The 20,602-nt window shown below is 47.4% G+C and overlaps 7 protein-coding genes and 1 non-coding gene across 8 annotated transcripts; 4 read left to right on the top strand and 4 right to left on the bottom strand.

The window, feature by feature from the left end:
• The first annotated feature begins 1,255 nt into the window (after nt 1–1,255).
• On the top strand, nt 1,256–3,938 carry F5Y00DRAFT_233810 (uncharacterized protein). The gene is made up of 4 exons (XM_048007349.1): nt 1,256–1,371; nt 1,780–1,861; nt 2,031–2,684; nt 2,739–3,938. The coding sequence occupies exons 2-4, from the start codon at nt 1,825–1,827 to the stop codon at nt 3,596–3,598; spliced, it is 1,551 nt and encodes a 516-aa protein (XP_047866103.1). The 5' UTR covers nt 1,256–1,371; nt 1,780–1,824; the 3' UTR covers nt 3,599–3,938.
• Nucleotides 3,939–4,075: 137 nt separating this feature from the next.
• On the bottom strand, nt 4,076–4,147 carry F5Y00DRAFT_t56. The gene has a single exon. It is a non-coding gene; the product is annotated as a tRNA-Glu (tRNA).
• Nucleotides 4,148–4,327: 180 nt separating this feature from the next.
• Nucleotides 4,328–5,200, bottom strand: F5Y00DRAFT_233806 (uncharacterized protein). Its single transcript, XM_048007348.1, has one exon. It carries the CDS (start codon nt 4,912–4,914, stop codon nt 4,678–4,680), a length of 237 nt encoding a protein of 78 aa, XP_047866102.1. The 5' UTR covers nt 4,915–5,200; the 3' UTR covers nt 4,328–4,677.
• A 148-nt stretch (nt 5,201–5,348) lies between these two features.
• F5Y00DRAFT_233802 (uncharacterized protein) lies at nt 5,349–8,932 on the bottom strand. Its single transcript, XM_048007347.1, has 3 exons — nt 7,575–8,932; nt 6,518–7,456; nt 5,349–6,378 (listed from the first exon to the last, which is right to left on the bottom strand). Exons 1-3 carry the CDS (start codon nt 8,353–8,355, stop codon nt 5,558–5,560), a joined length of 2,541 nt encoding a protein of 846 aa, XP_047866101.1. The 5' UTR covers nt 8,356–8,932; the 3' UTR covers nt 5,349–5,557.
• F5Y00DRAFT_42737 (ornithine carbamoyltransferase precursor-like protein) lies at nt 8,795–10,533 on the top strand. The gene is made up of 3 exons (XM_048013651.1): nt 8,795–9,620; nt 9,680–10,361; nt 10,415–10,533. Exons 1-3 carry the CDS (start codon nt 9,294–9,296, stop codon nt 10,471–10,473), a joined length of 1,068 nt encoding a protein of 355 aa, XP_047866100.1. The 5' UTR covers nt 8,795–9,293; the 3' UTR covers nt 10,474–10,533.
• A 121-nt stretch (nt 10,534–10,654) lies between these two features.
• F5Y00DRAFT_233797 (small regulatory subunit of acetolactate synthase) lies at nt 10,655–11,981 on the bottom strand. Its single transcript, XM_048007346.1, has 2 exons — nt 11,000–11,981; nt 10,655–10,952 (listed from the first exon to the last, which is right to left on the bottom strand). Exons 1-2 carry the CDS (start codon nt 11,764–11,766, stop codon nt 10,772–10,774), a joined length of 948 nt encoding a protein of 315 aa, XP_047866099.1. The 5' UTR covers nt 11,767–11,981; the 3' UTR covers nt 10,655–10,771.
• A 191-nt stretch (nt 11,982–12,172) lies between these two features.
• F5Y00DRAFT_233793 (uncharacterized protein) lies at nt 12,173–14,250 on the top strand. The gene is made up of 7 exons (XM_048007345.1): nt 12,173–12,620; nt 12,684–12,931; nt 13,108–13,129; nt 13,189–13,241; nt 13,298–13,462; nt 13,515–13,723; nt 13,780–14,250. The coding sequence occupies exons 1-7, from the start codon at nt 12,383–12,385 to the stop codon at nt 14,180–14,182; spliced, it is 1,338 nt and encodes a 445-aa protein (XP_047866098.1). The 5' UTR covers nt 12,173–12,382; the 3' UTR covers nt 14,183–14,250.
• A 677-nt stretch (nt 14,251–14,927) lies between these two features.
• F5Y00DRAFT_42647 (uncharacterized protein) lies at nt 14,928–16,853 on the top strand. Its single transcript, XM_048013650.1, has 2 exons — nt 14,928–15,125; nt 15,195–16,853. Exons 1-2 carry the CDS (start codon nt 15,058–15,060, stop codon nt 16,294–16,296), a joined length of 1,170 nt encoding a protein of 389 aa, XP_047866097.1. The 5' UTR covers nt 14,928–15,057; the 3' UTR covers nt 16,297–16,853.
• Nucleotides 16,854–20,602: the final 3,749 nt, after the last annotated feature.

Raw genomic sequence — 20,602 nt, 5'->3', positions numbered from 1 at the left:
ATTACGAAGATGGCCTTACTGTGTTTAAGTCTCAATAGGGATGATACTAGAGAAAGCTCGGTTGGAGATGAGTTGATATCCAGAGAAGAGTTGGGCTTGGTCGGGCTTATATACACCAGTATTACCTCTCGTAAACAATGCAGAGGATCTATTACAAGTATTTCAGGTTCCTTTACATTGCATTGTATGTCTTGTTCCTGGTCAACCGCTTTGTTCGCCGAGACACAATTCAGTCGATTAATAACCTGCAAGCCACGCATTCTTTCACTAGAATAACATGAAAGGCGCTCTTTGTCTAGGACATTTGGGACTCGGATCAGATGTTCTTCCGTGGTTACATCCATATCATCAATATCAAATATCCTTGATTTAGAAGGCCATTGTTTCGTACTTACGTCCCACTACTGATTTTAAGATATACGCCACAAGAGCTCCCATTTTTAATTAGCGATTTCCTTTCTTTGTCTACCCTCGTAAATTAGTCGATAATTAATATTTAATTTACAAAGCACAGTAGGAAATTAGTTTAAGCCTGCAATTAGTGTTTAATAATACTCGAGTATACATGAATGTTTTATTTTTTTTCATCTATCATTTAGCCACTGTACAATCCTAGCCAATGATAAATTTCTTGAATGTTGTTTGTTATTGAATCAGCAACCAGGTTGCCCAAAAAGGGTTTAGTAGAGTAGATTTTCAAAGTTTGATTCTAAAAATCAGAGCCCTCCGGAGCCTTCCGGAGCAGTCCAACCTCCTCCGGGGCCGGCCCCGGGGGGCAACAGTACTAAATCCCGTATCACAGGCTCCGATATTTTGATTTTTTTCGGCATAGGCCCGTTTACTATTACCTAATTTGGTAAAATCAACCATAATAATACCTGATTCCCTCTATGATTGTTTACATACTGTGATCTTTCACTATTTTACACTCCCTAGCAATCTTCCTGCGTTTGACCACATGATGCGTACCTACCCAGTGAATCTCATGAGATGCACTTTAGGTTTGCACCTTTACTGATTGTGTTCACGAATGTTATTCTATATAAACATCCCGTCCCCCAGACATTTCTTCCCATCTTCCCCCAACACACATCATCATCACACATCAGTCTCTTGACCATACAACTTTCCCAACCATCCATCCTTCTTGACCATACAGTCTTCTCAGTCATACATTTCAATTCTTCTTCTTCTTCTTGATCACACTTTTCGATCATACATTTCAATTCTTCTTCTTCTTCTTGATCATACTTCGTGATCACACATCTTTAATCAAGTCTTCACGACATATTCTTTCAGTTTCGTTTCGGATACACGTCTTCACTATCGAAGACCTTTATTTCTCGTACAGTTTCTCGTACAGTTTTACCTGTGAGTAGCCTTGCGCACTATATTCCTAGCCCTCTCCTCTCTATTGCTGTCGCTCTTGATACCACATCCTTACCTTGATCGACCCTAACCTGCCCTGACCTACCTTGGCACACCTTAACCTACCCTCACCTACCCTTATCATCATGGATACCTCGCTCTACTATATAGTTAGCACGATTGCACCCTATCACAGAATCACTTCCATTACCACTTCATCATATACTATTGTTGCCATCACCATCGCTACTACCGCCCACTGCTGCGCCATCTCTTATCTGCATTCATCAAAACGGATGCCTTCTTCCACCCGTGTTACCTATTTCCTTGACACCTTCATTCACTATCTTGCAAAGGCGCTCGACTTCTTACTACATTTTATTATTCTTTTTTACTAAACCCTACTCCTAGGCTCGTTTTACTCTATCTCCTATCAACGGTCCAACAGCATACAAGATGTCGGCCACTCAGAAGTTCCAGTCTTCCCTATCCGGTAAGCTATTCTCTCCTCCAGTACTCACATTCATCATCTGCCCTTCCATAAACTGAAAAATGTCATGACTCATCATGGTTCTGATAACCTTCCATTCGGACTAACTCTTACAATTGTTGTCTCTATTGTTATGCTTACCTTGGATGGAACAATGCTGATCATTTGTTAGTTTTCGCCTTGGTTTACTCTCCCAATGGCAAAGAAAACCGAACCAGCCCCTTCCACCGCCTGCCCGTCGAGGTTGTATCCATGATTTTCGCCAACATGGACACCTGGAAAGATTTCAAGGCAGCAGCGCATTCGTGCAAACGAGCATTGGCGATAACCAGACAGAACGAATCGTTTATTGCGAGCACGTGGATCTCCAACATGCTGCCCCCTTCCGTCGAAAAGTTCGGAATCATGGCCGTCGCCTCTCGACAATTCGGCCGCTATGAGGTGAAGGAGTTCGTTGAGAAGTACATCTCACACGAGGGTGACTATCCATCCACCTACAAAAGTATGGCGATTGCTTCTGAATTGCCGGAACTCGTGAAAGCGGCTCAATTGATCATCAATACACCGCTTGTGAGAACTCCTTATCCAAACCGCTCTCCCGATGGAATTGAAAAGACGCCAACGGAATACGCGCGAGAGCTACGGGCGTGTTTCATGATAGAAACGGCAGCAAATCTGCTCAGGGGCTTGGAGCACGAAGCAGACGAGAACTTAGCTGAGGGCAAGTTCGGGGAGATGAAGCGCGCATACTGGACGGCTTTCTCCAAAGTCGAAGTGCAAGCGGCAAGACTCATGTTTGACAATTATGAGCAGAACCTGTTCAACGGTATGTCATAATGTACAGCTTCATGAGTTAATGTGTACTAATTGGAATTGGCAGCTCTCAATTGCAACAGGGGTCGTAACTGTTATCTTGACGATAAGGAACTCGAAAGGTCCCGTTTTTCCAGCACAAATCGTTCCTTCGCTCGGGTCTTTTCACTAGAAGCTGGGCTGCTCCAGATGCACGACTGGAACAACCGACCCATCATCCTCCTACATTGGGCATTCCGCGATTTCAAGCAGGGGCGAGGGAGTGGGCGGCGTGACGCATATCAGTATTTCGATCAGTTTCTAGAGAACGAGGACATGGTATTTGCCGAATCCCCATTCCAGCCGGACCCGAAAGCGATCGACCTAGCTGCTCGTGACGAATTCTTCAAAGCGAACAAGGACGACATTTCTTCCTACTACACCTGCGACGATCTGCAAAAGGGTCTCTCATGCCAAATCTTCTGGGACCAGGACACCTTCACAGCCTGGCAACAGCAGTTAGGAGAGAAGAAGCTTCTCCAATGGGATGACCCGGCTATGCATGAGTCTGAGTCCGAACCTGAGCCTGAGCCTGAGCCGGAGTCTGAGCCCGAAGAAGAAGAGCAGGCACCCTCTGTGTTCGACTCAGATGACTATGAATTCGAAACCCCGAGCGATCGGGAGCTTGGCCCGGAGTTATATGGTAGATGGAAGAATTCTAACTCATACATGAGCTTTCAGGAATACATGAGTCAGTGGCGAATGGGTAGGGAGGAGGACGAGGGTCAGTACGACGATGAGGACGAGACGGATCCCATTATTGAGAACATGGTCGAGAGTTGGGCCTATGGTGAAAATGGGGATGAAAATGAGGATGAAACCGAAGGTGATGATGCTGATGATGAGGATGAGGGTGAGGGCGGGGATGAGAGTGAGGACGAGTTCTAACTAATGATAACTGAAAAAGGCTCCGAATCAGGGATGATGTTCATGACAAGAGGCCTGGCATGGCAGGTCGTGCTCTATTCATAGAGAGATGAGTGATGAGTGATGAGTGCGTTGACGATGAGATTGAAACCTATGGCCTTGCGTTGTATTGAGACAGACTTGCATTGACTTGCATCGGCAAACTTGCATGTAACATTGATCGCTTATATTTCGCTAGCTGCTTACTGATGTGGCATCGCATGGCACCTTTGCAGATGAACTTGTACTGTTGTGTATTGTAGCAAATTGTTGTAGTTGATGCCCTTAAGCTTGTGCTTCTGATAGATATTCAAGTTTCCAATTCACCACCATTCATTACATATAATTGACAATCCCACTACGAGAAAAAAAAAACTACAGTGCCGAACTAAAGTGAAACTTACCTCCAAATGATTAGTAGGTACCTATATAAAAATAAAATAAATGCAAAAGAAATATCTCCGGTACGGGGAATCGAACCCCGAGCTCCTCGGTGAAAACGAGGTATGTTAGCCGTTACACTATACCGGATTATGGTCATCATTGTTTCCAATGTCACATGTTTTTCTGGTGTGTCATTACACTATATATTATATTAGTACCTATGCGTAGACGATTATTGGTCGCTAATTAGCATAGTGGTCCGCCTGTGCTATTTTAGCTTGTAAAAAGTATCTGTGGACATTCCTTTGCGATTCGAGAAGTCTTGCATGTGAAAATTCGCAGCTGGTTGGATCATTGAAGCTATCGCATGTTCTATCCCAATACTTTCTCAATATCTTCAATCATGGAGCAGCTAATCCCTCAAGTTATCTTGACATTATTAATTATTTTATCCCTCGTCTTCTTTTCCTCCTTAATAATTTTCCTATCTGAGCGAACCCGATGCTGTTAGGTTCTTCTGCCACTGAGCACAGCTCAAAATTCATACCCAAAATCTTTTATACCTAGCTCTCCCATTGAAGCATATCCCAATCCCAAACCCCCCTTATAAACATCTTAACTTACACAATAGAAAGAAAACACCACCAGAGATTTAACACGCCCAGCCCATGCCCCAATCACGGCACCACCTTCGCCCACCTCCGTCCCCTAATCCCATCCTTCTCCTTACCCACCTCATCCGCCAGCCTCATACCCGCATAAGACGAAGAAGCCGTCGCCCCGCGCTCCCGACTCGTAAGGTAAAACGTCACGATCAGCGCAAACACCAGGATCGCCATCCAGATAGCGATGAGCTGGGCTGAGCGCTTCGGCCGCGGGCCGTAGGGCGAGTAGAGCTTGGGCATCTTAGGCATTATGTACGTCTGTGCGTATTGTGTGTAGGTGTAAGGTATATGCGGATGCGAGTATGAATATGAGTAATAAGTATACTTAGGTGAGTGGCTAAGCTGAGGTGCCGGGGGTAGCTAGGACCTTAAGCTTGAGCACTTAGGTCTTGAAAGTAATATAGAGGAACAAAATTACACATTTATTATTCAGAGCCCTGGATGTAAATTACGTCGGTTTAATCCATTTGCCCTCAGTTCTAGACTTGTGTTTGATATTGTTGAAGTTCAAGTTAACTGAGTTGAAGCTCCTGGGGCCGATCGATATATTAAATTATGTCATACCTTCTTAGTCAGCAAGTACCATCTCTCTCCTATGTACTGTCTTCGAAGTTTTGAGTGATACTCTAACTGCATATCAGCATATTAGGCAATGTTGTTAGAGAAACTAAAGCCGTATAAGCTTATTATACCTCGTTTATTGATATCATGTTGGTTATTCCGAACCTCAAGCCAGACAGCAAATTACCAACACAGTAACATAATATGTATCTAGTCTATCATTCTCATCTTGTATCTTGATAGTCAAGTAACCGATTCGCCGTCCCTGTTTGAGTGTATCTCTAAACCTCCCTAACTCCTCAATAACGCCAAACCGCAATCTGTCAAAGCATCAAATCTGTACACTCGCACCAATCCCCTTGCCTTGGTACCACAATGATTCCTTCCAGTTCCCCAGTCGCACATCTACGTTGGCATGTGCATCCAGCTTGAGCTTTCCGCCTATCGCTTTCTTCACAGCATCGTAGCCAACCGAGTCTAGGGACCACGTTACTGGTAGTTTTGGCGTTTCCGACTTTCCAGGTGGTGCTGAGAACGGCAAGTCGTAGACGATCTGTCCTACCGGCTCGGTATGATTGTATAACGCGGTAGCGTTGACGAAATCTATATATAATGTGTTGTAATGCAATGGTGATACAAGAGTAAATGTGGCAGTGGACGAAAATACGTGGAAAGTAGCATCTCTAATGAAGTGAGTCTTCTCTTCAGGAGTATCTCCGGGCAAACTCAGCTTGGGAGCGGCGAGGGTCATATTAAATTTCGATAAGGCTTCGCAGATGATGGGTTGGCCTGGAATGCTATTTCGATGTGGCTTTACGGTGATGCTCGTGTTCCAGCCCGACAGGTACTGTGATATTAGTTCCCGCCCAACTTTTCGACCGTGGGCGCCGCCCATTGGTGGATTCCATTTTGCGGTGACAAGTATGTTGGAGTTTGGACCTTTGGCGATATTAAGGTCCTCTACTGTAGCACTCCCGATGATCGAACCATTGCTCAAGACGTGGATGTTCGCATATGGTATATAAGCCGTATAGAGTGTCGGGTTAGTTACATTGACTAAGGCTTGAAGCGTTATCGAGTCCGATGTTGTGTCCAAAACCCTAAGAGATCCGACCTTTGGTTCGATACTGCCAACAGCACCCCTGGGAAGGGCTGAGCATAAGTTTAAGTTAGCACATGCTACTATGTACGGGCTTGGCGGAAGGGCAAGGAATTGCACCTCTAAGAACAAGCCGCCCTACTGGACGGACTATCTGAGAGCGACTAACAGATTAGGATAACGAAGACGGACGTTTTACTGGAATTTTGCCCTCCGCAGGAACCTCCTTCACAGTAAGGTTTCCTAATGTGGTTTGCACTTTGATGTCGACTAGGGCGTCAACATGTAGAAGGACAGGTTTGATGCCAAACAACAAGGCACTGACAACTTCGGCGAAGACGGCACCGTCGGTGATATTGAGGGGCGCGTCGATAACGCGGGACTGAATTTTGAGCATAGGCCCCTCGTCTCCCTCGCCTTCAACTCTAGTAGAATTAGCGTGTTGCCATTCTCGGAGGTTTAGTTCTCCCATTTTATTCGACTTGTAAAGCACGTCCGCAGTAGCGCGGACGTTTGTCACGTCTATACCAAAGTTCATTTCGGAAGGAATGCTTGCTGTAACTAAAATAGTTCCCGAAACTGTTGGGTTGGAGTCTGGGGCGTCGGGAGCAGGTAGAGCAAAATCGACGTCAGTCAAGGAGAAGTTCCTAAGTAGACCGTCTAACGTACGTCCGGGAAATGGTACAGGTACTGTTACGCTAGATAGTATGTCTGCAACCCACTTCGGCGTGTCGCCATCAGGATGACGACTCCCACGGACGAAAAGTGTAGCGGGATCGCCATGCATATATTGTCGAAGGATATTATCTAAAGGTGAAGAAGTAGAATCCGGGCAAACGTGAGTCAAAGAGTCAGGTAATTCGCGAATAACCCCTTTAACATCGACCCCGACATCAGAGCGTGGTTCGACGTGAACCTCGCTCGTAGCCGCTTCCGCTACTATGATGAAGGGATCTGAACTAACGCAGCCGGGTACTAAAATATCAAACGCAAGCTCGGGAATATTAAGTTCGACTGGATACTCGTTGAACGCCGTCAGTGCTACGTCCGCTAGCATCGTCCCTTTCATCGGGCCGTCATCGACTTGAAAACGAGTAATGTTATATTTTGGTATCGCAGGGACCTTGTTGGCTGTTCAGAACATTAGTATATTGTTTAAGTAATTATATGCCTAGCTTTATCTGGATATGCTAGAATAAGGACTTCTTCCCAAAGTAGAGGGAAGCAAAGGAGCGGTAGAGTGATTGACCTTCAAATACAATCGATTCCGAGATGGCGTGCGTCCCTAGAGGGACGATCCCAGATTTGAGACTGAGATCAGCCTGTCCATTTAGACGCAGTTCGTCCAATCTGCCTTCGAACCATTCGTTCGCAATTATGCGAATGCCTTCTGGATCGCCCGGCAGTATATCCGCAACGATGTCAAACTGTGTTACGTCGCCATCCCGCAAATTGATCAATAGAGGCGGGACGATTGCGCTTCCGAGTAATACGTTGTCATATTTAGGAATGCGCACATCGACCTTCGTCTGCTCACTTTCAAGCTGAGCCGCCACCCATGTAACTGCTCTTCCTACTCTTCGTACATGATTGCTACTAACTCTCGACCCATCTAGATGGAAGTTGGCTTGTATCCGAGCTCGAACGCCGTCCGTCGTAATGGATTCGAGGGAGAGGTTGGTAGGCTCAATAACGGCGGCTTGTTGAGCATACTCTTGAATAGCTTGGGGAACGAGGAAGGCGAGGACAATGATGACGACAATGAGCGCTGCCAGTATGAACATGGCGATAAATGACGCCCATCTCCTAGACTTCTTAGTCGAACTGGAAGCGGAGGACGCATCGGTGGGGTGAGCTGGACTCGAATCATCACTATCTACATGATGCTCGTCTTCTTCTCCATCGTAACGGGGCGTTGTCGACGAATTCGAGAGCAGCGGCGTCGACTCGCCGGAATCTTCCCGTTCGCGGGACTTGGATTTTCCTTTCGCCGCTGCCGAGAGCAAAGGCGATGATTCTTCTTCCGACATGATGACGGCTGGGATGAGATTGACGGATCACTATTTTAAAACTAGATCAATGGCGGGTAGTTAATGAATAAGTGTTAACTGGCAGAACGGTATAGGCATCATCGAGTCTAGAAATGTGGTATATGGGACTGGTGATGTATTGTAAGACAGTTAAATTGATGTCAATGAAGAGGTTAGGTACCTAATCCCTAACGTTTGTAGGATAAGGTTATGGGTATAAATTGGAAGGCGTGGAGTAGTCGTCATCAACGAACAACCTGACAACTCGATGGTCCACACTGGCTGAAACGAGGCCCTTCGGCTGGGCAGGTGCTGGGCTGCTGGGGCGAAGCCAACTCAACCTTCCGGCCGTTAAAACCAATCAAGCAAATGGAAATAGCAGAGCGGTTATTTCCACTTAACGGTCCAGCATAAAGCGTACATGTCTGGGGAAAGTCTGCAGGGTAGCAGCCCTGCTAGGGTACCTGCAGGTAATATGTAAACAGGTACCTAACCTACTGTACAACCTCCCGAAATCGGCCAGCTGACAGACACCTGTTTGCCCTGAACCTGGCTATCGTATCTCGATATCTCCACAAAGTTGCGCTGGTGTCACGACGAAGAGCGGATTCAATGGTGACTCTTATCTCGTCCGTGATTCTTATTCTTAGATGAAGCAATTGGAAATACCTCACTTCGAATCTTGAATTGAATCTTTTACCAGTTTCACGGTCATTAGCCGGATATCTCACTCTTTTATAGTAAATAAACGGCACCTCATCAATACCGAATTTCTTAAGAGCTAAGAGCTAAGCCAGTAGCTATCTTCACTTACACTAGAAGCCTACGCCTTGGCAACTTCATACTTCTCCAATCTCCATAGTTGGTGATAACGATATACTCGACCCGAGTACATATCTCCAACCTAAATCAGGAAATCACATTTCACTACTGCAAAGATGCGGTCGTCGGCTCTTCGATCAGCCAAAAGCGCACTTCCCTATGCAACGAGGAATTACTCCACCCGGGTTCCCGTTCGACATCTTATGTCAATCAGCGATTTGACGGGTGCTGAATTTTCACAACTGGTGTTAAATGCCGCGGCTCGCAAAAATGCTGTTAAGTCTGTAGGCATTCCGGCACGCCTAAACAAAAAGTTAAAGGGGCAGACGGTGGCCATGATGTTCAGCAAGTTAAGCACCCGTACCAGAGTCTCAACGGAAGCCGCCGTGGCTATGATGGGAGGCCATCCTATGTTCCTTGGAAAAAACGACATTCAACTAGGAGTGAGCATATTCAAGGTATCTCGAGTCAGTGAGAGCTAGCTAATCAACCAATTTTCTAGGTAAACGAGTCGTTGAGGGACACGTCCAAGGTTATCTCATCCATGACATCCTGCATGGTGGCTCGAGTCGGGCCTCACAGCGATGTCGCGGACTTAGCCAAGTACTCGAGCGTTCCGGTTATCAACGCGCTGTCTAATGATTTCCATCCCCTTCAAATAATTGCTGATTTCCTTACGATCCATGAGTCTATTCCCAGGTCTTCTACGGAGAGTGTCGTACCAAAGGGGTTGAAGGTGGCTTGGGTTGGAGACGCAAACAACGTATTATTCGACTTCGCCATCGCTTGTCTGAAATTAGGTGTCGAGATATCAGTTGCTACGCCTCGGGGCTACAGCATCCCACAGGACAAAGTAGAATTGATTACAAGTCAAGCCGAGTCCACATCTACACCAGGTGTTCTGAACCAAACTTATGTTCCGGAGGAGGCTGTGAAGGATGCTGATATTATAGTAACTGATACCTGGATTTCCATGGGCCAAGAAGAGGAGTCTAAGAAACGACTAAAGGATTTCGCTGGTTTCCAGGTCACCAAGGAGCTTGCTAAGCGAGGTGGAGCAAAGCCGGACTGGAAGTTTATGCACTGTTTACCTCGTCACCCTGAGGAGGTCGCCGATGAAGTTTTCTACTCTCGCCGGTCCCTCGTCTTCCCCGAAGCAGAAAATAGGCTCTGGGCTGCTGTTGGTAAGTGACGTCTCCTTCCGAACTTGTCTATTCCAATTCTGATTCCTATATAGCGGCACTCGAAGGGTTCGTGGTAAATCGTGGAGAAATATGCCCAACTTCTCATGCGTAATTCTGGAGAAGGTGATATTGTTTACTATGGAATAGCATATACTGGGTTATGTGAGATTGGTATGGCAGCTTCGAGGTAAACGAGGTGGTGTTCAAAATGCTTTCTACTCCGATACGTGTATCAATTTTGGTCGGCATAGTCAAAAAAGGGGATCACAATGAGAGAAAATTTCAAGCTCTGCATGGAATGATGCAAGTAGTTCGCATTTGTATAACCTCGTGTACAAAGTAATGATATCAAAGTAAGCCAGTGGATTTTTCTCTGACCACCAACGCCTAATCTCCGCCAGACAACCAGTTTATCCAGGAGGTAACTGGCTAGCATCTACGATCTCATCCGCCTCTTTAATAATGCTCTCCTCGTCTGGGCCATATAAAGGCGATCGAGGTAATGCCATGAGACCCGTCCGGGACGATTCTAGAATTCCGAAGGGTGCAATTAGTTTTAGGAATGAATCAATCCTGACTGGCTTGGCGGACCTATGAATCATTAGTATTAATTCGAGTGGTTCGATGAAACCACTTACACTTCAACAATGCAGCTGCTTGTGCTGATATCTAACACCTTGCCTCCAAACTGGTGGGCGAAGTAAGTTATAGATCTGAGATGCTCATGCTTAAGTCGCAGAGCCTGACTAGCCACCATTTTGCTAGGATGGAAGTCTTGAGCAACATCTTCCAGGGACTTGTCGCCCGCGTCTGCTTCTTCAGACTCGGCTGTTATTTCGCGGTGATGCGCTAACAACTCCTCGAAGTATTCCGGCCCCAAGATATTAATCTTGGCAAGGAGCAATTCTCTTTGGACCAGAGCGGCATTTGTGTAGTCTAAGACAGCCCAAACGGGTACTAGATCCTCTAATTGCCGTCGCGCCTGCTCAACCACGCCGTCTTGTCCGGTGAGAACAATTGTCATGCGGGAGAGGTCTTCGACCTCCGTACTACACACGACTAGAGAGTCGATGTTGAAACCGCGCGCTGCTAGAATACCAGAAACTCGGGACAAGACACCAGGCTCGTTCTGCACTAAGCAGTTGAGAACATGACGTTTCGGTGGGGCCATCGAGGGCGTCGGGGTTTCGTAGAGAATATTAGAGACGGCTGCTTGCGCAGACCATGATGACGGTGTGTCGTTGGTAGGGAGAGGAGCTTGACGGCGGCGGAGAGCTTTATAGGCAATGGCCGAAGTAGAACTTCTACCACTAGAACTCCATCTTGAAGATGTCTGGGGGATGGCTCGTACGCTTGCGGCGATAGCCTTGAAGCAATTGGCTTGAACAAGTGTACGGGACGCCATGGTTTTCTGACCGTACACGAGAACTCAAGAAGCTCTCTGATCAGAAATGGCAGTCCACGAAGCCTGACAGAAGTCTGGCGGGGCTCAATTGGTAAAAGTTTCTACCAACTTGACTCACCACTTAGTGGAAAATTGTGGCCATTTTAATAAAAAAGCCATGAAAATGTTGGCTGGTGAAGGTGACCGAAAATGAATCTAGGGTAGCTCCGAATCCCGGAGTTACTAGGTACATACTGTATGTACTTAAATGCCCCATATTTCTATGCAACTAGACCCCACCTTCACCTGGTTACAACGGGCGGGATCCACGGCCCAGACTTCTGGGTTCGGATTATGTATGTTCCCCTTTCCGTCGCGTGTTGCTCTTCCTTTCTTACGGTTCCGTCTAATTCAAACATTGAACTAGGCGGAATTCTCGACAATTCCATATATACTGCCTATACCTTATTCAACCTTGATTTTTTAGACCAACCATTTCTTTATCCAAATCGGCAATTCCTGCATTGCGCAGCTTTTTAGCTTCTGCGCATACTTCCATTGCAGGCTCCCATAAGCTCTGATCCTTTACTTGATTAAATAAATCCAACCTTCCTCAACCGTCGCGACATTTCTCAAAATGGACGACACGGAACGACGCACCGCAAAACGATCTCGGTTCGACCAGACCGAACCCGAGCCGCGCCGTTCTCGATTCGATCGCAGGTCGCGTTCCCCACCAGCGAAGAGGGTTGAGCATGGTCGAGATAGTCGAGATGGTCGCGAACGTAGTCCATTAGGTAAAGATAAAAATAAAGATAAAGAAAACAACTCGCATGAGCCCAAGAAGAGTCCTGTCGACCCAGCAGCAGCAGCAGGTATATATATTTATTCCCGGGATGGAGCTTAGCAACTTCGTCAAGCTAACTATTCGTCTTTAGCTGCCGCCGCCGCTAAGATCAATGCGCAGATCCAGGCGAAGAAGGGTATCCAGCACGTAGACGTACCCCCGATTAAGTCGGCGTCGTCAGCATCTCCCGGTCCGAATGCTGCGAGCACCCCGGGTGCCATTAACCTCAACAATATTAATGGCGAAATGTACATTGCCGACGGTGATTATATCAAGGATATCGAAGTGAACGACCTGCGAAATCGATACTTGCTCACGAAGAGTTCCACACAGAAGATGGTAAATAATACCCTTGGTTAATTCCTACTGATTTGCACCAGAGTTTCAGCACTAGCTTGGTGGTTCTTTTCCAGTGTATTATTATCGTGTGCGAAGAGTTCTGCTTACATGGAAGCGTGCTAGCTCGCACACGAATCCCCTCTGTGGCATCTGCTGACCTCCGCTGCTTGATTTAGATTAAAGAAGAAACCGGAGCTGGTACGATACCTCCTAGCTGTTTATTGATTTATTGTTAGAACCATAGTTGACTTTGAAAGATGTCACGACTCGAGGCAATTATTACCCGGATAAAAGCATGGCCACGCCATCGGTAAGAGAACCTCCTCGACCAGCTTAGGAAAGCTCATAGGACTAACCATGGCTTAGAACCCCCCCTTGTTCCTCCACATAACCAGCACCTCCAAGACCGGGTTGGAAGCTGCTGTTGCCAAGATCGAAGAATTGATGAAGCAAGAACTCCCAAATTTGGTTGACGAGCGACGGTTTCGACGCAGAGACCAGGAACAAGTCGAACGTGATGAGTTTGGAAGGGTCAGCTAATTATACTTGTTTTCTATAGTAGACGTTTACTAATGTTGAGCAGCGTAAATGGCCGGAGGCGAAAATCCCGATTGGTCTCGAAGAAATTCGAGGTTTTAACCTTAGAGCGCAGATTGTCGGACACGGTGGCTCTTACGTGAAGCATATTCAACAAGAGACCGGATGTCGTGTCCAGATCAAAGGACGCGGGTCAGGCTACCTCGAAGCCTCGACTAACCGTGAAAGCGATGACGACATGTACCTTCATGTTGCGTAAGTATATGGTGCACGTTCTCCTGCCCTAGCCACCTGTCTAACAAGATACATAGTGGTCCCGATCCTAAGATGGTCGAGAAAGCCAAGGAGCTATGTGAAGACCTCATCACCAACGTCAAGGAGCAATACGAAGAATTTAAGAGCCGGCCACCGCGCCAGCACTATGGTGGTCATGGTGGCCATAATGGTAATGGTGGTGGTTACGGCGGCGAGAGGTCTTATGGCGATCGATCTTATGGCGGTGACAGATATGGGGATAGGCAAGGGAGTGGCTCGGGCTCTTATGGTGGATACGGTGGTTACAATAATTCGCCCAATCCCGCTGCAAGCTCGGCCTCTCCTGCACCTCCTGGTCAAGGCAGCCCACAGAATGCCAACAGCGACTACGCTGCCCAATACGCTCAGTACTACGGTGGTCAAGACCCCTATGCAGCATACGGCGGTTACGCAGCGTAAGTAATGTACCCACGAAGAAATGCAAGATCGCTAACGCCATTCCAGATACGTGCAGTATTATCAGCACTACTATGCTGCTGCGCAAGCCGCTCAGCAAGGCTCACCAACACCACCAGTTCCTGGTGCTGCCGTCTCTCCTCCACCTCCTCCACCTAGCGAAGCCCCTCCGCCACCGCCTCCTGGAGGATCTGCACCACCTCCCCCTCCTCCGCCTGGAGCTGGAAGCTATGGCGCTGTAAGTCATATTACCGAGAGATGTTAGTGTATGCAAGCTAATTGGTCGTGTCTAGGTCCCCCCTCCTCCTGGGCTATGATCAAGACTTAGGCTTGGAGACCCATAGGACGTGTTTTCTGTGTCCTAAAAGAGGGGTTTATGGTATTTAAGGAACTAATGAGTTATTCAAGAACGCGGTCAAAAAGGGTCATCATAAGGGGGTCTGAGGCTCTGTCAGAGGTACATAGCTCACCCTTTACAGCAGTCTAGATAGTATTATTTGACATTGATTCTTCTAAATAGCACATTATTTATTATTTTTGAGCGGGCATGTACCTAAATGCCTAACCTACATGTACGTAGATAAACCATGGCTCTACATGTATGTGTTGTCTCTTGCTTATGTAAATAAATTAACTCTCAGCTCATTCATCAACATGATACGGCTATGCTTCAGTGGAGCATAGGTACCTGAATGAGCTTAATATATACGTCTTATCGATAAGGCTACGTCAGTTTATCTGGAGTCGCACGCAACATTCCATTAACTCTACCAGCTTGATTCCATGGCCATGTGAATGATTCATGCTCAAGCTCAGGGGCATATCCGGGTTCGCTTAGGGGCCATTTACGAGTCTCTTCCCTTGATACTTCTTACACAATGAGTCACCAACGCTATCCGTCGATAGATCCTAAGGAACCTCATTCCGTCTCCTTGAAGGTCCTCAGGTAACCAACGCTACACACTTGTCCTTACTTTGTTGGCGATAGGTTCTAATATCATATTACTGTAACCAGACTATCTAGGCCCTCCCTCGTAGTCCAACACCCCCTACCAACACCTATCTCCCTACCCGCATCAGCCCAGCAGGAACCACCGATCCCCGCCTCCCTCGCCTACAGCACAAACGGCGACACGAATCCAGACCCCTTCCTCCTCGCCCCAATCTTACAACTACCGCCCTCCTTCGGCTCCGCATACGTCGGCGAGACATTCAGCTGCACCCTCTGCGCCAACCACGATGTCCCGCTCCCAGGCGAACTCCCCGCAGCCGCCGCGGCACCAGCCGGACCAAACTTAGCCCCGATGATGAGCCCGATGAACCCGCCCAAGCGCAAATTCACCCGCGACGTGCGCATCGAGGCCGAGATGAAAACGCCCGGGTCCAGCGCCGCGCTGAAATTACCTCTGCTAGGCGCCGACGGCGTCGTCGAGAGCAACGCCGACACGGACGACGGCAAGAGCCATAGTCATAGTCATCATCATTACCATGGTGGTAGTAAAGGCATAGACCTCGAGCCCGGCGACACGCTCCAGCGCATCGTCAACTTCGACCTCAAGGAAGAAGGCAACCACGTGCTCGCCGTGACGGTCAGCTACTACGAAGCGACGGAGACGTCGGGGCGCACGCGCACCTTTAGGAAGCTGTACCAGTTCATATGTAAGGGGTCGCTGATCGTGCGCACCAAAGTCGGGGCTTTGGTGCCGCCGCCGCCGCTGCCGTCGCAGTCGGATGATATACGCGAAAAGAAGAAGAAGAAGGGAGGGGATAGGCGGAAATGGGTGATGGAAGCGCAGCTCGAGAACTGCAGCGAGGACGTCATGCAGCTGTCCCGCGTAGGTCTAGATCTCGAGCCGGGGCTGCGATATCGAGATTGCAATTGGGAAGTCGCGGGTAGTGGGGGTGGGAAGCCGGTGCTACATCCGGGAGAGGTGGAGCAGTGCTGCTTTGTGGTGGAGGAGGAGGAGGAGGAGGAGCCGGGAGCGGATGGGACGAAGTTGGTTGTTGATGAGGACGGGAGGATAGTGTTTGGGGTGTTGGGGATAGGCTGGCGGAGCGAGATGGGGAATAAGGGGTTCTTGTCTACGGGGAAGTTGAGCACGAGGATTGTCAAGTGAGCGGGTTGGCTGGTTGGCTGGCTGGCTGGTTGTTGTCGATGAAGTGACGATGGCGACGAAATGTGAGTGAATCTATTGTAGGTGTGACGTTTGATGGTCACGACGAAGAGGGACTACGATATCTGGCCGTAGCGACCCGTGGGCTCTAGTATTCGTATCACTACATATATAGTATAGGTCACGACCGGTTATCAGGGCGATGTCTACGCGGTTTACGAGGTATGAAACTTATGGGTTGAACTACATCGGGGATCACGACATATCTGTGGTAGGGTGGTGTAGGATAGGTGTGTCATCGCCATTCTATCAGCACGCACCCGAAAGATTTATTGTCGTTGATAACCGATCATAGCATAATTCGGGTCTTTGGGGTTGAGGTGATCTCGGAAACTAATAGTCTCTCCTATATTACCTATCTGAGCATCTTTACCCAATTAACGAACAAGTATTCCCAATCGGTCCCTTCTATATAGGTAGAATTACCGCCCCCAAGAGCCGTATAACAGGGCATAATATACTACGATGCCATAAATATCGTAGCGTATTCGCGACGACACGCAAGCTTCTCCAGTTACACCTATCCGGATATTTGGGAAAATGAGCTGTCAGATAGAAATTCTCCTACGTAGCACCATTATTTTGCCTACATACGTACCATACACCACGTCCATGTCCATGTACGCCACTAAAAACGGCCGCATGTTCGCGTCCTTAGATCGACTCATGGATTAGCTAGCTGGCGTAATGGCGGCGGCGCTCAGACAGACTTGGAGGACCCCAGAGAATTCTAATCCTAGTATCCAACCCCATTGGCTAACTGGAAACGTACCGAGTGCCTAGGGCTAACTAAGCTCTCGACGCATACACGAGTCCAAGTACGCATGCAGATGCATCATGCACACCCGGGATTTTTTTTCCTGGCGAGGACGTGGGCGGGTGTAGATAGTGTCTTGCGTCCTACGTAGTTCATGAGCGGTGAAGAAGAAAGCCGATCTTCTGGTTGCACCAAACCGGTTCCAACAATAATAACGCCATCATAATAATCGTTCGAAAATCTCGGACGAGAGAGAGAAAATCGAGCTGGCAAGGATTTACGAGGCCAAAGCGCAACGGATGAGCCGCTCTCATCCTCCACGCACGATATTGAAGAATGAATTCCATGATTCCATTCCTGATAGTTACGACATACCTCGCAAGTTTTGGGGATTCCCGGAAAACTCCTGCGATGCTACCTTTTGCGGGGGGAGCTCGTTGCTATTATTAAGTGTGCGGCTGCTAAATATCCTTTCCGGTCCGGAAGGTTTCATCGGACACCAGGACACCAGGACAATATTGAATCCTTTTATATCCCAGCATTGTCCATCGTCAGACTTGAAAGTGGGCGGCGACCAGATAACCGAATCTCCGGAACAGGTGAGAGACCAGAGGATCTCGATAATTTCATATAAGCTTGGCCGACGATCAGTCGCTAGTTACGTAGACGGTAGGATGACCAGTTTAGGGTGTGTGGCCTATTCTGGAAGTCGTGAATTGCAACCCCGTTTGAACCCCGTTTGAATACCGGCGATCAACTTCAAACGTAACCATAGCTTTAAGTGATACACGATCAGCTCAACAACGCGGTTAACGGCCCGTATTGCTGACAGGCTCTCGTAATAACGAAATTGCCATGGTACATAGTTACTCGACTGTTATGGCGTGACAATGTTACTTGGTCTCAACTGAAGGTCAGTATGTAAGTGACCAAGTCAGCTAAGTTACGAATCCGCTCTGACGAGCGTTTGTTCCAGCTACGTCACTTGTGCGGCACGGCAATGCTGTACCTGATGCTAGGTTACTAGGACGTGAGCATGGATCCATGGATCAGGTGGATTGGTGCTTCCATGGCCTCCATGGACTCCATGAACGGCTGCAAGGATTCCACGAGCTTGTCAATCACGAATACAAATCCTGTGAGAAGATGACAGGTACAAGGTCAGGCACAAGGATCGGGACCTTTTAACGAGAACATGGCAAGCTTCAGATTTGCATGTCCTCGGCTTTCCCACCCCAGAATTTCATGTTTTTGTATATATGAAACCCACTTGGATTTCCGGGATAAGACTTTTTTGGAAGCTTAGCTTCAGAGTTGAATATCTCCAAACAGGTTCTAAGAATTCGGTATGCGGAACGCCTAGGATCGGCGCAGACTACCTAGGAACCGTGAAGAGCGGTCACCTCACCGTTGTTTGTAAGGTTGGATTGATGGGCACGGCTCTCGGGGTCGACCGCCCTCTTTCTTCAACTTCTGAAAAAAGCAATAGCTGAGCTGCTGAGTGCTACTGAGCTTGATAGACTTGATAGATTTCCCATCTTCCCATGTTTTCGGTTGTCTACTGTGTAGCCTGGTCGCTCAGATCCATGACAAAACCCCACACGCCTGAAACAAATATTGGCCGATTTCCGTCTGGATATCTGCAGCGGCGTCAAATAGTCATCGGCTTTAGCTGATAGGATGTTGTTCACTCGGGGCAGAGGTCATATACTAGTATGTGCCTGCCTGACTGTAACCCGAATAAATTATGCCATATGAATCAGTGCTGCCGCCGCCTTATTATTATTGTTGTTGATCTGACACGTTGACTCTCTACCCGAGAATCGCGTATCTATTGGGTTAGATTGGACGACAAGATCGGGCGAGGTGCATCGTTGATAATATATCGTGCTTAAGCTGGCCTGGGTATTTGGTTATGTATGTAGATAAGTAGCCTCGAAAAAAGATAAAAAGGAACGAATACCACAGACAATTGTAACCGTGCGCTAATCCCGGCTAAGACCGTGAGCTTTTTTACTTACATAGTACTATGTAATGATCTCGATATGAACCCCTGGATAGGAAGCTCTGGTTCCTACATATGTATGTACCATAATGGGGGCATGTCTTAGCCACTAGTTTCTAGCAAGCCTAGAAAAGCAGCAGACCATCGCTGGCCTACGGGCTCACAGACAGGGTCTAGTGGAGTATGTCTGCATCTGAAAGACCACATAACAGGCCGGGCCATACTCGAAATAGATAGTGGCCTTCTGTGGTTTTCGATGTAAAAGTTTCTGCTGATGTTCCAATACGAGCTGTATCTTTCAATCTGGGACTAATAGGGGTAAAGGAGATTTTCATTTCTCGACTCGTCAAGACGGGTTGAAAAGGGTGTAATGCCCCTGGATGGTAGGCTATGCAGGAACCATTAGATACCTACTATGTGCATGCGAATATTCCTCCAATTCCTCCGACGGCCCTTATTAGTCGAGCCTTATTAGTTGAGTACGTCTCCCCTCCATTTAGAAAGGAAAGGAAATATTATGTAAAAATAGGGGAAAAGAAAGACATTGAGATGCAATGGTCCGGATACTGTAGACACAGGTAATAGGTAGCCATGGCCTATGTATCTGCAAGGTACGCAAGACCAAATATCCGGACCAGTTAGTTGCGAGTATTTCTTTGGCGCCGGATACTGGCTAAAGAATTGGTTGCGTCTCTAATAACAACTCCTATTGCCCTAAGCTTATGGGTATGTATTCGACCTTGTCCTTGTATTGAACGGCGTAGCATAGTGCCATAAAGATGCACTAACGATTTCGCTAATAGTTGCATGCTCATCATAATGTGGTTTCAAGATGCGCGCTAGAGAAAGCTATATTTTTCAATAGCCAGATATTACGCAGCTGCGCAGATAGGATAACGGATGATGAAAGGGCTGGATGTATGTTCGAATGCACAGCTTGTTGAAGATGTGTTGTTCAAGATACTGTTTCACCGCATGAGGCAAGCATCCATGCTATTCTGTCTGTCGTTGGTGAATTGTCCAGTCAAGCAGTCAAGGGGGTCTTTTCTTTTCGAGGACCTGACTTCTGATGTTATATGTAGGGCGCCATTTGAGGTCCAGACGTTCAACGTTGATAAAAGCAAAAAAAGAAAAAGAAAAGAAAAACACTGTAGACCCTAAAGATAAAAATAAAAGTTTACGGAGTAGACGCGCGCCTTCCACAACTTCACAAAGTTCAATGGGAAGTAAATAATATGTACCTGTTAACATGTTACAATGACCTTTCTGGATCGGAAACTGCTACAGGTCTATCTATGCATGCAGCTGCCTACAAAATATATCTCGCAGGCGATTCGGATAACCCCCTATGTAAAATGTGGCTTTCCCAACTGCCAGACTAACTAAAGCGGTACACCCATAATTCCCCTGTCGGGTCGACTCAGTGCTCTTTTACCCCTGTAAGAGGGGGCGGGACAGGGATTTAAGGTCTGGGCACTGGAGCTATG

This window comes from Daldinia vernicosa, assembly GCF_022497035.1.
Source record: "Daldinia vernicosa strain CBS 139.73 unplaced genomic scaffold F5Y00scaffold_16, whole genome shotgun sequence".
NCBI lineage: Eukaryota > Fungi > Ascomycota > Sordariomycetes > Xylariales > Hypoxylaceae > Daldinia > Daldinia vernicosa.
This window is presented reverse-complemented; position numbering and strand designations above follow the sequence as displayed.